At 42.3% G+C, this 15,120-nt stretch overlaps 1 protein-coding gene across 2 annotated transcripts in view; it reads left to right on the top strand.

The window, feature by feature from the left end:
• Window positions 1-4,123, top strand: part of TMEM178A (transmembrane protein 178A) — a 52,285-nt gene extending 48,162 nt beyond the window's left edge. For both annotated transcript variants that reach the window (XM_086700440.1, XM_086700439.1), the window contains one exon: window positions 3,139-4,123. In XM_086700440.1, coding sequence (XP_086556566.1) covers window positions 3,139-3,380 — 242 coding nt within the window. In that variant the 3' untranslated portion in view covers window positions 3,381-4,123. The remainder of the gene's footprint in view (window positions 1-3,138) is intronic.
• Window positions 4,124-15,120: the final 10,997 nt, after the last annotated feature.

Here is a 15,120-nt window from a genome sequence, read left to right on the forward strand (position 1 = left end):
GGTCAGAGAAAGAAGTTTCTTTTTTTTTTTTTTTTTAATGTTTTATTTATTTTTTTAAGACAGAGAGCATGAGTGGGGATGGGGCAGAGAGAGAGAGGGAGACACAGAATGCAAAGCAGGCTCTAGGCTCTGAGCTGTCAGCACAGAGCCCAGTGCGGGGCTCAAACTCACAAGCCATGAGATCATGACCTGAGCTGAATGAAGTCGGACACTTAACTGACTGAGCCACCCAGGCGCCCCAGAGAAAGGAATTTCTGTTAGTGACATCTTTCCCAGTCTCCATGAGCTCCGTTAGACATAAGGCACAATCATTCATGACACCAGGGGCAGAGAAAATCATCCTTCTGGTTAAGCCTTCAGGGTAGATGATTTCTTATAATCCGCTTCTATTCAGTGTAAACCGGTGGTGTTATACTAAAATTCATTTCACCAAAAGCAATTTTATGGAGTTGGCAGGGGAGAGGTGCTAATAAAATCAATGTTCAGTATAAAATCAACGGGAACATATATAGTATATACATGGCATTCTTTTTTTGGTGGGGGGGTGGGGGTGGGGAATGTTCTTGCTCCATGCCTTTATTTTGGAATAACAGAATCACAGAAATCTGATACTGTAAGGGTCTGCAGTAACTAAGTCCCCATTTCTTTTTCCCGGTTGAGGAAACTAAGACTCGGGTAATTTCAAGGTCACACAGTGATCAGCGGTAGATCTGGGGACCAGAAGACATATTTCCCGCATCTCAGCCCAATGCATTTGGACATCAAAGGATGCTTAAAAGTCTTAGTTTGAACTCAAGTTTTCAGAGGTCATTAAACCTACATTACTTGTAAAAAGCCTTGCTTTTAGGCATTCAGCTCTGTGCAGACAGCTGAATGCAGAATAGAGTTGTTTTTCCTATGAATGGGTCATTGTTCTATTATATTTTACCTGTTGATACTCCAGAGATCATTTTTTTCTAACTGCCTTATTGTTCTATGACCAGCATTCCTTAGAAGGACTTTGTTATATAGAAACACTGGCTTTGTTTTGGTGCCAGTGAAAACATTCATGTAAACGTAAGAACGTTTGCTCTTCATGAGGTTTCAAAAAAGCAGAGGAGTATTATTTTTTGACTGGCCTGTTCCTTTATGGAAGAATTATTTCCATCTGATCTTTGGGGAACTCAAAATGATATGTTTGCCATAATAATCTGGAACAGGAAGTCAGAAGATAAGATTGTATCCTTTTTGGAAAAACAGAATTAGACAAAGAGTCGGAAATATCAAATTATCTCAGATCAAGTATCCTCTTAATTTGAAACATTTCTTTTCTAAATGCACAATTGGAAAAGGATTCAGGCAATGTGCCCTTATGTGATTTAAGTGCAGGCAGAATTCTGGCACTTAAAAATGGCATTAAGGTCACCTTTATTTTCTCCCAATTGCTGCTTGCACTGAATTTGGTTTTCTGCTAGTGTTTCTGATCGCCAGAGCTCTATTAAAAAGGATGGAGGGAAATCTGTTACTTTAGGCCCTCTCTTTTTAGCCCTCAAATCTATGTCTATTACCTATGGAGATGCTCAATATATCCTCAATGCAATTTTCAAGCAAATAGATACAACCTCCATTGTTCGCTGGGATAAACCAAAGTATGAAGCAGAGAGGCACCAGACTTGGAACAGAACTAGGCATCCCATTACTGCACTAGGTGTTCATTTCTGTTTTCATTACCCATCGTCAGCAACTGCCACATTCTGATCCCCTGCCCATCAAAAGGAGCACCCCTGGCAGTCCATTGTGGTGGAATAGACCGTCTATATCCTTGGAACATCACTTAAGTACTAAAAAATACTGTGTTTGGAGAATTTTTATCAAAGTCTTGATTTTAGCATTCTGGAAAGACAATTATACATACGTGTGTTGGTACAAAAAAGTAAAATTTGGGGTCTGTCCATTTTCTTTTTTTCTTTTCTTTTTTTTTTAAATGTTTATTTCTGAGAGAGACAGAGTGCAAGCAGGGGAGGTGCAGAGAGGGAGAGGGAGACACAGAATCTGAAGCAGGTTCCAGGCTCTGAGCTGTCAGCACAGAGCCGGACATGGGGCTCGATCTCACGAACCCTGAGATCATGACCTGAGCCGAAGTCAGACGCTCAACTGACTGAGCCACCCAGGGGTCCCTGTCCATTTTCTTTATGTCACTCAAACTGCCTCCTATATTCTGAATGGTTGAAGTATATTATCTCCTAACTCAGGTATTTTACATCAAATTCCAACATCCTGAATTTAATTTATATCACTTAAAAGCTTTTATTCATCCATTGAAAAAAACCTACAATGATTTGTTGAGGCCTTGGTATATACCATGCTCTGTACCTTAAAACATAATTTAGCACTTGAAAATTTCATGTAAGATATTATTTACAGGGAACATGGTAAATACTAATGAAAATAGTAATTGAAAAAGAAAATAGACTTTGTGTGATGCTTGCAACTGCATAAAAATGTATCCCATCACGTACAGAACAAGGGGAAAGGAAGACTCTCGTATTAGGTGTGAGTGATTATAGAAAAGATCGTTTCCTCAAAAATAGTTAGAATTTTTATTTTATTGTTTTAAGAACAAAAGCCAAGGGGCGCCTGGGTGGCTCAGTCGGTTAAGCTTCCGACTTCGGCCCAGGTCATGATCTCACGATCTGTGAGTTCGAGCCCCGCGTCGGGCTCTGTGCTGACAGCTCAGAGCCTGGAGCCTGCTTCGGATTCTGTATCTCTCCTTTTCTCATGCTCTCTCTCTGTCTCTCTCTCTTTCTCTCAAAAATAAATAAACATTAAAAAAATTAAAAAAAAAAGAACAAAAGCCAAAAATAAGTTCAAACATACATAAAATCCAAGCAAGCTAATTCTGAATAATTCAAGATGTCGGAATTTCCTCCTGTATTCTTTCCTCTTCTACCTCCAACACCTCGTGTACAGCCTGGCTCACGAAAGTTTCTCCAGTGTTTGTGGAACGAATTCAGGCGACTTCCAGTGCGGGAATTACAGCTCCTTTACAAATTTGGAGTGACCACCTCATCAGTTGGCCCGATTTTCACAGAGGCCTGTGTGGCACTTGCCTTCTAGCAGGCAACACCGTAACCGTGTTCTCTTTTGCATTATTTATAGGGATATTTTGCACCATCTCCCTCTGTACGTATGCTGCCAGCATCTCCTATGACTTGCACCGGCTCCCGAAGCTCATTTATAGCCTGCCTGATGACGTGGAACATGGCTACAGCTGGTCCATCTTTTGTGCCTGGTGCAGTTTGGGCTTTATCGTGGCAGCTGGAGGTCTGTGCATCGCTTATCCGTTTATTAGCCGGACCAAGATTGCACATCTAAAGTCTGGCAGGGACTCCACGGTATGACTGTCCGCACTCAAGTTCACTGCTCGGTGGCCCGTCCACAGTGCCGACGACTCCTGAGAGGAACGTGGTGGAATTCAAGTCGGGATCCCAAGCACAAAGCGGTCTTTTACGTTCCGAACCGTTGCCTGCCAGCCCTTTCTGGACGACTGATAGAAAATCACGCAAAACCTCCATACCTTTCTACGGACAAGACTACTGTGGATTCAAGTGCTTTAATGACTATTTATGCTTTGACTGTGAGAAATTGGGAGCAGTGCCATGGAACATTTCTAGGTTTAGAAAAAAGGGGAAATTGCAATGGGAAAATTTGTATGATTGCCGTTTATTTCAGAAAGTTTGTATATAACAATTACCCGAGAGTCCTTTCTATTTGCAAAAGGGTTCGTAACAAAGCAAGTATAATTTTCTTGTCATTGTACCACGCTTGTTAAGTTTTAATGCGGTCCCTTCGGCACGTGTCCTAATGGTGTCTTGTGTCAGCACCAAATATCTGTGCATCATTGGTGGGTGTTCCTTGTCACGGGAAGATTCCTCTTCTGTTGCCTTATTTATTTATTTATTTATTTTTAATGGAAGTCTCTTCTCTGTCTTTGTACCGGCATCCAAATCCTAAGAAGAACAGACCAACCGTGTAAGAGCTAATCCGTGACACTATGCAGTATTGTTCGATGTCTTCCCTGTTGGTTAATCTCTGTCTCTTTCTGTTAACTGGATTTCTGCATTAAATGACTGCCCTCTTGTTAGTCTGGGTGTGCTTTCTTTCCGCAGTGGTAACAGGTCTCCTTACCCATGTGCACAGGGAGGAATTCTGTTGTTTTAGTAAGACTCTTGCTAAGGCTTACTAGTTGCTTCCATCAGGTTGGTTATAATTTATCTTTTGTGGCAGCCACACACTTGCTATTTGTGTGTGTCATTTTCTTTTAAAAAATTTTTTTTTCAACGTTTTTATTTATTTTTGGGACAGAAAGAGACAGAGCATGAACGGGGGAGGGGCAGAGAGAGAGGGAGACACAGAATCGGAAACAGGCTCCAGGCTCCGAGCCATCAGCCCAGAGCCTGACGCGGGGCTCGAACTCACGGACCGCGAGATCGTGACCTGGCTGAAGTGGGACGCTTAACCGACTGCGCCACCCAGGCGCCCCGTGTGTGTCATTTTCAAACTTCTTTCCATAGTATTTAAAAATTTTTCCTCTCTCTTCCTTTATCATCTATCTGGTAGTCAGCCCATGCTAAGGAACCACGGTCTCTCCTTTGTCCCTGGACCTCCTAGGCCAGCGGGTTTCAATCTTGGCTGCACATGAAGAATCACCTGGTGAGGGGCGCCTGGGTGGCTCAGCTGGATAAGCGTCCGAGTTTGGCTCAGGTCATGATCTCGGGGTCTGTGAGTTCGAGCCCCACGTCGGGCTCTGTGCTGACAGCTCAGAGCCTGGAACCTGCTTCGGATTCTGTGTCTCCCTCTCTCTCTGCCCCTGTCCCATTCACACTGTGTCTCTCTTTCTCAAAAGTAAATAAACATTAAAAAAAATTAAAAAAGAAAGTCACCTGGTGAATTTCTCAGCCACATCTAAGCTAGGCCCCTCCTCAGACCGATTGACTCAGAATGTCTGCAGCAGGGCCCAGGCTTGAGTATTTTTGAAGCAATATCCCAGAAAATTCTGATGTGCAGCTGGATTGAGGTCCCTGTTCTGGGCCAGCATTGTGGTAACCTCCTTAGTAGTTAGCTTTTATTTCACACTGAAGGTGTGCCAGTAAGTGGGCTATGTCTTTTTTCCCCCCAGGTATGATTTCATTTAAAAATTTTTTTAATGTTTTTATTTATTTTTGAGAGAGAGACAGAGTGAGTGGGAGAGGGGCAGAGAGAGAGACACACACGCACACAGAATCTGAAGCAGGCTCCAGGCTCTGAGCTGTCAGCACAGAGCCCAGTGCGGGTCTCAAACTCATGAGCAGTGAGATCATGACCTGAGCCAAAGTCGGATGCTCAACCGACTGAGCCACCCAGGTGCCCCGGTGTGATTTCACTTAACCTTCTCAAAAGCTCTGTGAGACAGGGACTTTTATTCTATTTTTATGATAAGGAGCTGAGGATCAGACTCCGACTCAATTTGCTTCATTTTTTTCTCAATCTTTTTCCTATGTCAGGGTATAGGACAAAAGTTAAAATCCTTCTATTGTGTTTCCTTATTTTTAAATAGAAGGGTGGACACTAGCGAACTTCTAAGCTTTTCCTTTTCCCTCTGACATTATCCTGTTTCCTGCACACAAGGTGTGCTAATGCTACTCTGTAAAAAAGGGGAAGATGCCATATTCGGAAGTAAGACATTGTTTCAGATTTTATTTTCGTGCCAGATATGTTTTTCTTTATTATAAAAGCTGCTTTGGTACTTGCGGAAGGATAACGATAATGATCATCTACCTCCTCCCCCCTCCCGTCCCCTACAAATAAAGCCTGATTTCCAAATGACAGTGTCCACCTATTGTCACATAAGCCTTTTGGAAGAGGTTAAATGATTCCAGTGACCACACAGGCTCTCGGGGCCTGTGGAGAGATTCCTCAGCAATCTCTCAGGTCTGTTTAATAAACCCATCCCTCTGAATGAGATCAGAGACATATAGCAAGGGGAATTATTTTCATTTATTACTTATGTGGGAAATGCTCAAAGCAGGAGAGCTGTTTCTTTGAAGTCTTCTTTAAAGATCCCCATAGAAGATGTCAAGACACTTCAACATTTATATTCCAACCACCAAAGCAGTGTCTGAGTGAGTGACTTTTGAAGTTTCTGAGAAGCTTCCTAGGGATTCGAGGTGAGAATGGAAAAAAGCCTCGAGTGACAGAAGGTTGAAGGGTTCACACACCACAAAGATGCCCAGAAGCCAGGGGGGGTTCAGTTACATTCAAACGTGTGCTGGCAAAAACAGAGCCCCCCCTGCCTTCCAGCCAAAGTGAGCTCAGAGCAAGGAGTGATGTGCCCAATGGTTCCTTGCTTTCTATTTACTGTGAGCAAATGTTGCCCAAGTCAGGCATTGGGTCCCCAGTCCTTGGACTTCTCTTAGGAGTGTTTTCTTAATTGGCTTATCAATGAAGAATGATTGAAATGGCCGCTCGGTCCTGCATGGAAGAGAATAATTTATTGAGACGATCTATTTGTTCTCTTCACGTCCTCTCTGTCCCGCTTCTATCTGCATGCTGGTAGCCGGACTATATTCTTTTGCCTTGGGGATTTTTCTGCTGGGCACAAAGCAGAGGTGGTTGAGTTCATTGAAATGATGCAATGGATCCAGAAAGGAGGACAGGCTAGCAGGCTGACTTTGTGGGCTCAAAGTGCTCAAGGGCATCTCAGAGACTGAAATAGACAATCATGACAATCACATGACTGGCTGGACCGTACCCTCCCCGAAAGGTATCAGGACCACAGAGAGGATGGCTGTGTGGAGCGTCCAGGGAAACCAGGGTGTTCAGGGAAACTGAAGCCCTTGGAACAATGGGCTTCTCAGTCGTAGCCAGTCTGACCCCTGGCCCAGGGATATTGGCACAACTGTGTATGTGTGTGTGTTTCCCCAATAAAGACTGAGGGCTAATTCCTGCCTTCCTCCCCCACTCCTGCAAGATAGAGCTTTGAATATAAAGTAAGTGGATTTACAGAACACTTGGGATTGACTAGATTAAGAGTCATGTCCATATGCCATATATAGACAACATTTACCAAAAAAGAGAGCTTTATCCTAAACCTTGATGAGGTAATCATAAGCCCCACAGGCCTCTCCTTTTACCAATGTTGTCCTTGGTTTCTTTGCAACATTGGGACTATTGCAGCCCACTCTGAGGGAACCCCAACCCCTCTTTCATTGGAGTATTATGGACCCTTGATAGTCAAGAGTCCAGGATGTAGGAAACTTACACAGAATGTGATTCCTCTATAAGAGCACTATATCTTTCAACAGTTATTTATTGAGTGCCTACGGTGTGCCAAGTACTATTCCAGGCATTTGGAAAACATCAATGAAGCAAAACAAAGGTTCTTGCCCTCGTGAACCTTATTCTAGTAAAATGCGGCAAAGTACAAGTAAAAATTAAAGTCGCCCCTTTAAGCCCCAAATGATTTCATAAATCCAGGATTAAAGTAATTCAACACAGTTACTAAAATAAGTTTCTTTTGAATTACACTTTCATTGGCTATGCACTTCATATCATTTTTATTTGAATCTATCCTCAGTTACACAAAAAGTACATTATTAACTTTTTGGGGGTGCTGGGGCATGGCTTCTCCAGGATTTCCCATTTGAAATTTAAACCTGAGAACAAGAAAGATGTTTGGCACAGGTAAACCTCAATTTACCTGAGCTGAGGAACCCGGGTTCTTGGGCATTTAAGGTTACCTAAGCTAAAGATGTGAGGAATCTAGGATCCTGGAGACTCAGAAATCTGCAAGGTCAAGATGAACTACCCAATAAAAGCCAGTCCATCTGGGATGCTAATGCCACATGGTCACTGCCTCCAGGTCTCTGCTCAGGCTGTTTCCTCCGTTGGGGACTCAAACTTTGCCTGGCTCACGCTGACTTTTCCTTGTGTCTCAGCTTCCATGCAATGCTCCTGGAGCCTGCCTTTTGCCAGTTACGCTCTGCATGCTAACTGGGTATAAACTGTGTCTTGTTCGTGTTTTGTCTCCAGTGCTCAGCCGAGGAACACAGTCGGTGTTCGTCAATCTTTGTGGAATAAATGCATGAATTCCGAGGCACAAAGGTAAACTTTCATCTCTCTTGGACAGAAGTGACTCCCTTTGTACCACTTGTAGGGAGCTCATCAAAATATATACGGTAGTATAATCGGCTAAATGGAATGAGAATATAGCTTGGCAAGCAAGTAAGCCTCATTAGAATAATTAAAGGGACTATTAACCCAAACTAGCCCAGATGTAACTTGAAATGTGTTATGAACTAAGTACTATGGAACATTTACTTGATGGCTCAAATACTATTAAGTTAGTAACCTCAATATGATTCTACACCTCAATTTAAAGCTTTCCCATTTATGTGCGGGTATGTTTTAAATCTCTAATTGGAATTCCGAAAGGAACACTTCAAAAATGACTTCCTTTGAATGCAAATAGCTATACTGACCAAGAACCCTTTTAAATTGTGTTGGTTGAGTTTCTCCAGGACCCTGTCCTTAGATTCAAAGGAGATGAGGACAAACACAAAAGCTTGAAGATGCTCAGGGCACCCCCATTGGAGACTGGGAACATGGCTGTCCCATGTATTTCCCCCCATATGCAATCTATATTTTTCCAACCTTCAAAGCAAGATTTCTACTTCTTCTAAAACCTATTAGCATATGTCTTCTGGTAGCTTCCATAAAAGGAAAACAAACTGGTCGGCTATAAGATACTTTTCTGTCCTTCTTTTCTTTTCTTTTTTTTTTTTCCTCCCCATGGCATGTACTGTAAAATACTGCCTGCTGTCTGCTGTCTGGGACTGTGCTCAGGCTTCTCTGCAGACCGGAACTGTGAGAAGACCATGGGGCTGGAAAGGTGAGAATAAAGGGGCAGAGGAGCAAGTGAGATTGCAGAGATAAGGCAAAGGTATGTTGGCTGCCCTAAGGAAGCTGGGTTTCATTCTGGCTGCGGTAAGCCATGAGAGTGTTTAAGGAAGCACAGTGATGTGATCTGATTGTTGTTTTCCAATGTCGGTGTGGCCACTGGGTGAAACATGGATTGGAAGAAGCCAGTGGAGGTGAGGAAGCCAGTTGAGGAGGAGAGTGTTGCAGGAGTCCGGGAGACGTGATGGTGGCCCGGACCAAGAAGGTGAGTGTGGATATATTTCAGAGATGGGTCTGACAAGACTTGCTGGGTGGATGGAGAGGCGGAAATAAAGGGACATTATCAAGGATGACAACTAAGCAATTTTTAGAGTTAGGTTATTTACTAAGGAAATTATGATTCTTGTATTAAAGAAGTGATACGGATTTGAAAAGGAGGGAAAAGATACTAAGTTTCATGGTGAACCCAGTGTCACCTAGGATGGCATTTATCCTTAATTGAGTAGAACCCAGGACTGAAAAGCTACGGGTGAGAGTATGGTCCAATGACCCCAATGCACCTTCTCCCTAATTGATCCAACTACCAGCCTCATCTTCTTTGATTTCCAGTTATTCTCCAGAAGCTGCCTATGCCCAAGGCACTAATCAGTTTGAGTGTGAACTTGAGAAATTAGCAGTGACTGTGAAGATTTCAGTCCAGGCACAAGGGGAAAGCGTGTAGTGATTGGAAGCGAATGGAAAAGACAGGTCATACACAGGCCTCCCCAGCGTACATCATACCTGATAGACTATTGGTCCGCTTTTATTACGTTTCTATCATGTCTTAAGACTGGCATTGCCAACGTGCACAAGATGCACAGACCACTGCCCCATGATCTGCTCATTTTGGATGACCAAGGCTCTGATGACACCATACCCTCGAGTGCAGGTTGTGCGGATGGATGAACTATACCTCAGGCTCTTAGGGAATGTCCTCAATCCACAAAGGACCTTAGAGGTAAATTCCCCCAATATCTGCATAGATGTGGAGTGACATCCTCTGGGAATTCTGGAAAGTACACGGAAGCCTTGCTAGAATGGGGGTTCCTGGAGGGTCTACTAGATCCGGACAAGAATCTGGACTGGGACTCCATTGACTACATCCCCAGAACACAATAGGTACCCATCAGTCCCAGCCAGATGTCAAAATCAGGGTGCTTAGTTCTTGAATCATATAACACCTTTCATTTTTATCTTCAAGGTTTTGCCTGCCAGTCAAGTTGACTGTGATGAGCACATGAGTACTTGCTTTACAAACTTGCCTGAACTGAACTTCACTCAACAGTGGCTTCAGCGGGCTTCAAACTCATTCCCTGCCCGTGACACACATCCTGTCTCATCACACGGGTTGAAACTGTTGAGCCTAAGAGGACAAAAGGAACCCAGAAAGCTGCAGAGATTGTTGAGGCTTTCTCACTTCTCTTGAAGCCCTGGGCTTCCTTTCATTACTTCTGGATTCTACTGGGTGCTCAAAAAAAACCCCACCTCTCTCTCTTGGAAGTCCCCGATTCTAAATGGATGGTGCTGGAGTTCCATTCCCGCCAATCCGGATGTCTCCTACGTTCATGTAAATGTTAGACGTAAACAAGAAGTGGAAAAGAAAGCTCTGACTTTGAAAATCCTCTCCAGACCCGTCTTTTGGCATTGAGGAGATGCTACATGTAGGACTGATTCAGCATTTCCTCAGTGCCAAACTCTATCTTGTTATTATCACCTCTACATTATGGATGGCACAACCAAGGCTTCATAGAGGTTAAAGAACCTTCCCTAAGATCCTAAGTGGCAGAGCCAAGGTTTGGTGGTGAATTTTTCTGCTTTCCCACATAGCATCCTACCTGAGACCCAGCACAAGCAGCAATAGTGCATCTTTAACCATATCTGAGCTTATTTCCCCCGATTATACACATCTAGATAGATTCACATTCCCCCATGGTTTTCGTGGTTCCCCTTGGAAGTTACTGTTCTGCAGTTTTTTTAAGTTTATTCATTTATGTTTTAGTAATCTCTACACCCAACATGGGGCTTGGACCCTGACCCTGAGATCAAGAGTCGCATGCTTTGCTGACTGAGCCAGCCAGGCACCCCTGCTCTACAGTTTTTAATCAGGTAGCTGCATTTCTAAACCAGAGCACACACTACCCTTTGTAATTCTGTAAAGAATGCCAGACCTATTTTTATAAGCACAGAACCTCTCCTTACTGATTGACCTTCAGGAGCCCCTGTCCTCTGCAGTAGCCTAAAGGTATGACAGCAATTTTAATTACCTTCTTGGCACTGTTCCCACAGAACATTTTGAGAAATTCCCATGTCACCAGGACTGCTCAAAGATTAATATTTAAATGGGTAGATCCTCCTTACTTTGTCCTGTGAAAGCATCCCTGGTGGCTTTTTAAAAATTATTCAATGAAAGCAATTACTCAAAAAAGGAGGCTATATAGTCTTGTGGTTAGAGATAGGATAGGAACTCAGAGACACATGACGTTTAGTCTTTGTTTTGTGACTATGTTCCACAAAGTCAATCATCTCTCCTGAACCTCTGGAGACATTCAGGAGCTCATGGGCTTTCCAGGGACTCTGGCAATACCACATGTTTAAGAAGCCCGTGAAATACTTTGAACACCTCTATAAACTTTTATATTCTTTTCCAAGTTGAATGTGAACTAATCTTTTGTAATGTGAACAAATTTTAAAAATACAGCATGTAGGGGCACCTGGGTGGCTCAGTCGGTTAAGCATCCAACTTTGGCTCAGGTCATGATCTCACAGTGTGTGAGTTTGACTCCCTCGTCAGGCTCTGCCCTGGCATCGTGGAGTCTGCTTGGGATTCTCTCTCTTCCTCTTTCTCTCTCTGCTCCTCCCCCACTCATGCTCTCTCTCTTAAAAATAAATAAACACTGGATTGTGATCAAGATGGCGGAGCAGCATGGAGACCCTCCGCTTTTCTCATCCCTGAAACACAGCTAGATAAGCCCCAAAACATTTCGCATACCCAGGAAATTGATCTGACTATTAACACAACAATCTGTATAACTTGAGACAGAGAACTTGGCAGGTACACAGTGCAGGTGTACTGGGGGAGAGGTGAACTGGGGGAGAGAAAATCCATGGAGGGTAGGGAGCTGTTTTTGCAGAGGAAGGACAGAGAAAGGGGGAGAGTGCAGCACTTCGGGAGAGTGCAGGAAAAACACTCCCCTGAAAGTAGCTGGAGAGACAGAGTAAAAACACTCGCAGGCAACTGAACAAGAAATCTGTTCCCCAAAACCACTGATGGGAAGAAAGGAGAGGGTTTCAATACCACCAGGATTCTATAAACAGTGGAGTGAGAGTCTGAAGTTCCAGAGCTCAATGCCTGGTGGTGCTCTGGTGAGGAAGCAGAACGAATCCCCAGGAGCAGACAGCCGGGTCTGAGGGGTCTGTGTGCACACAAGGAGAAGCAGTTCTCCTGCCTGGAGAGCAATTGGTCGAGGCCATACAGCCTCCCCACAGGCAGAGGTGACCACTAAACCAGCCCCACAAGAAATTTTAAGGGGAACTCTTTAAGTGGAGAAAATAAAAAACAAAACAAAAAAGACCAAAAACAACAAAGATGAGAAAGGACCAGAGAATGTCACCAGAAACACCAACTCTACACGCAACACGATGACACTCAATTCATATCTTCCAGTACTCACTCTAAATGTCAATGGACTAAATGCTCCAATCAAAAGACATAGGGTATCAGAAATAGATAAGAAAACAAGACCCATCTATGTGCTGCTTACATGAGACTCATTTTAGACTTAAAGACACCTGTAGATTGAAAGTAAGGGGATGGAGAACAATCTATCATGCTAGTGGTCATCAAAAGAAAGCCAGAGTAGCCATACTTATGTCAGACAAACTAGATTTTAAAATAAAGACTGTAATAAGAGATGAAGAAGGGCATTACATCATAATTAAGGGGTCTATTCACCAAGAAGATCTAACCATTGTAAATATTTATGCTCCAAATGTGAAAATACCCAAATATATAAACCAATTAACCACAAATATAAAGAAACTCATTGATAATAACACCATAATAGCAAGGGACTTCAATGCCCTATTTATAGCAATGGACGGATCGTGTAAGCAGAAAATCAACAAGGAAACAGTGGCTTTGAATGACCCACTGGACTGGTTGGACTTAACAGAGATATTCAGAACATTTCATCCAAAAGCAGCAGAATACACATGGAGTGCACATGGAACATTCTCCAGAATAGATCACATACTGGGTCATAAATCAGCCCTCAACAAGTACAAAAAGATCGAGATCATACCTTGTATATTTTCAGACCACAAAACTATGAAACTTAAAATCAACTACAAGAAAAAATTTGGAAAGACCATGAATACTTGGGGATTAAAGAACATCCTACTAAAGAATGAATGGCTTAACCAAGAAATTAAAGAGGAAATAAAAAAGCACATGGAAGCCAATGAAAATGGAAAACATGACAGCCCCAAACCTCTGGGTGATCATAAGAAGGAATTATATAGCAATCCAGGCCTTCCTAAAGAAGGAAGAAAAGTCTCAAATACACAGCCTAACCTTACACCCAAAATAACTGGAAAAAGAACAGCAAATAAAGCCCAAAACCAGCATAAGAAGGGAAAAAATAAGGTTAGAGCAGAAATCAATTATACCAAAAAACAAAACAAAACAAAACAAAAAAACAGTAGAACAGATCAATGAAATCAGAAGCTGGTTCTTTGAAAGAATTAGCAAAATTGATAAACCCCTAGCCAATCTGATTAAAAAGAAAAAGGAAAGGACCCAAATAAATAAAATCAAGAATGAAAGAGGAGAGATCACAGCCAACACAGCAGAAATACAAACAATAATAAGAGAATATTATGGGCGATTATATGTCAATAAAATGGGCAATCTGGAAGAAATGGACAAGTTCCTAGAAACATATAAACTACCAAAACTGAAACAAGAAGAAACAGAAGATTTGAACCGACCCATAACTAGTAAAGAAATTGAGCTAGTAATCAAAGTCTCCCAAAAAACAAGAGTCCAGGGCCAGATGGCTTTCCAGGGGAATTCTACCAAACATTTCAAGAAGAGTTAACACCTATTCTTTTGAAGCTGTTCCAAAAAGTAGAAATGGAAGGAAAATTTCCAAACTCACTCTATGTATCCAGCAGTACCTTGATTCCAAAACCAGACAGACTTCACTAAAAAGGAGAACTACAGACCAATTTCCCTGATGAGCATGGATGCAAACATCTTCAACATGATGCTAGCCAACTGGATCCAACAATACATTAAAAGAATTATTCACCATGACCACGTGGGATTTATATCCAGGATGCAGGCTGGTTCAATATCTGCAAAACAATCGATGTGATACATCACATCAATAAAAGAAAGGACAAGAACAACATGATCCTCTCAATAGATGCAGAGAAAAGCATTTGACAAAATACAACATCCTTTCTTGATAAAAACTCTCAAGAATGTAGGGATAGAAGGATGGTACCTCAAGATCATAAAAGCCATATATGAAAGACCCACCGCTAATATCATCCTCAATGGGGAAAAACTGAGTTTCCCCCTAAGGTCAGGAACACAACAAGGATGTCTACTCTCACAACTGTTATCCAACATAGTGTTGGAAGTCCTAGCCTCAGCCGTGAGACAGCACAAAGAAGTAAAAGGCATCCAGATCAGCGAGAAGGAAGTCAACCTTTCATTCTTTGCAGATGACATAAAACTTAAGTGGAAAACCCAAAGCCTCCACCAAAAAACTGCTAGAACTGATCCATGAATTCAGCAAGATCGCAGGATATAAAATCAATATACAGAAAGCGGTTGCATTTCTATACATTAATAATGAAGCGGCAGAAATAGAAATCAAGGAATTGATCCCATTTACAGTTGCTCTGAAAACCATAAAATACCTAGGAATAAACGTAACCAAAGAGGTGAAAAATCTATACACTGAATACTATAGAAAGCTTATGAAGGAAATTGAAAAAGACAAACCCACACACACAAATGGAAAAACATTCCATGCTCATGGATTGAAAGACCAAATATTGTTAAAATCTCAATACTACCCAAAGCAATCTACATATTCAATATAATCCCTATCAGATTAACAACAGCATTCTTCACAGAGCTAGAACAAAAAA

Source organism: Puma concolor, chromosome A3 (assembly GCF_028749965.1).
Source record: "Puma concolor isolate L17-30 chromosome A3, mPumCon1.1.hap2, whole genome shotgun sequence".
Lineage (NCBI taxonomy): Eukaryota > Metazoa > Chordata > Mammalia > Carnivora > Felidae > Puma > Puma concolor.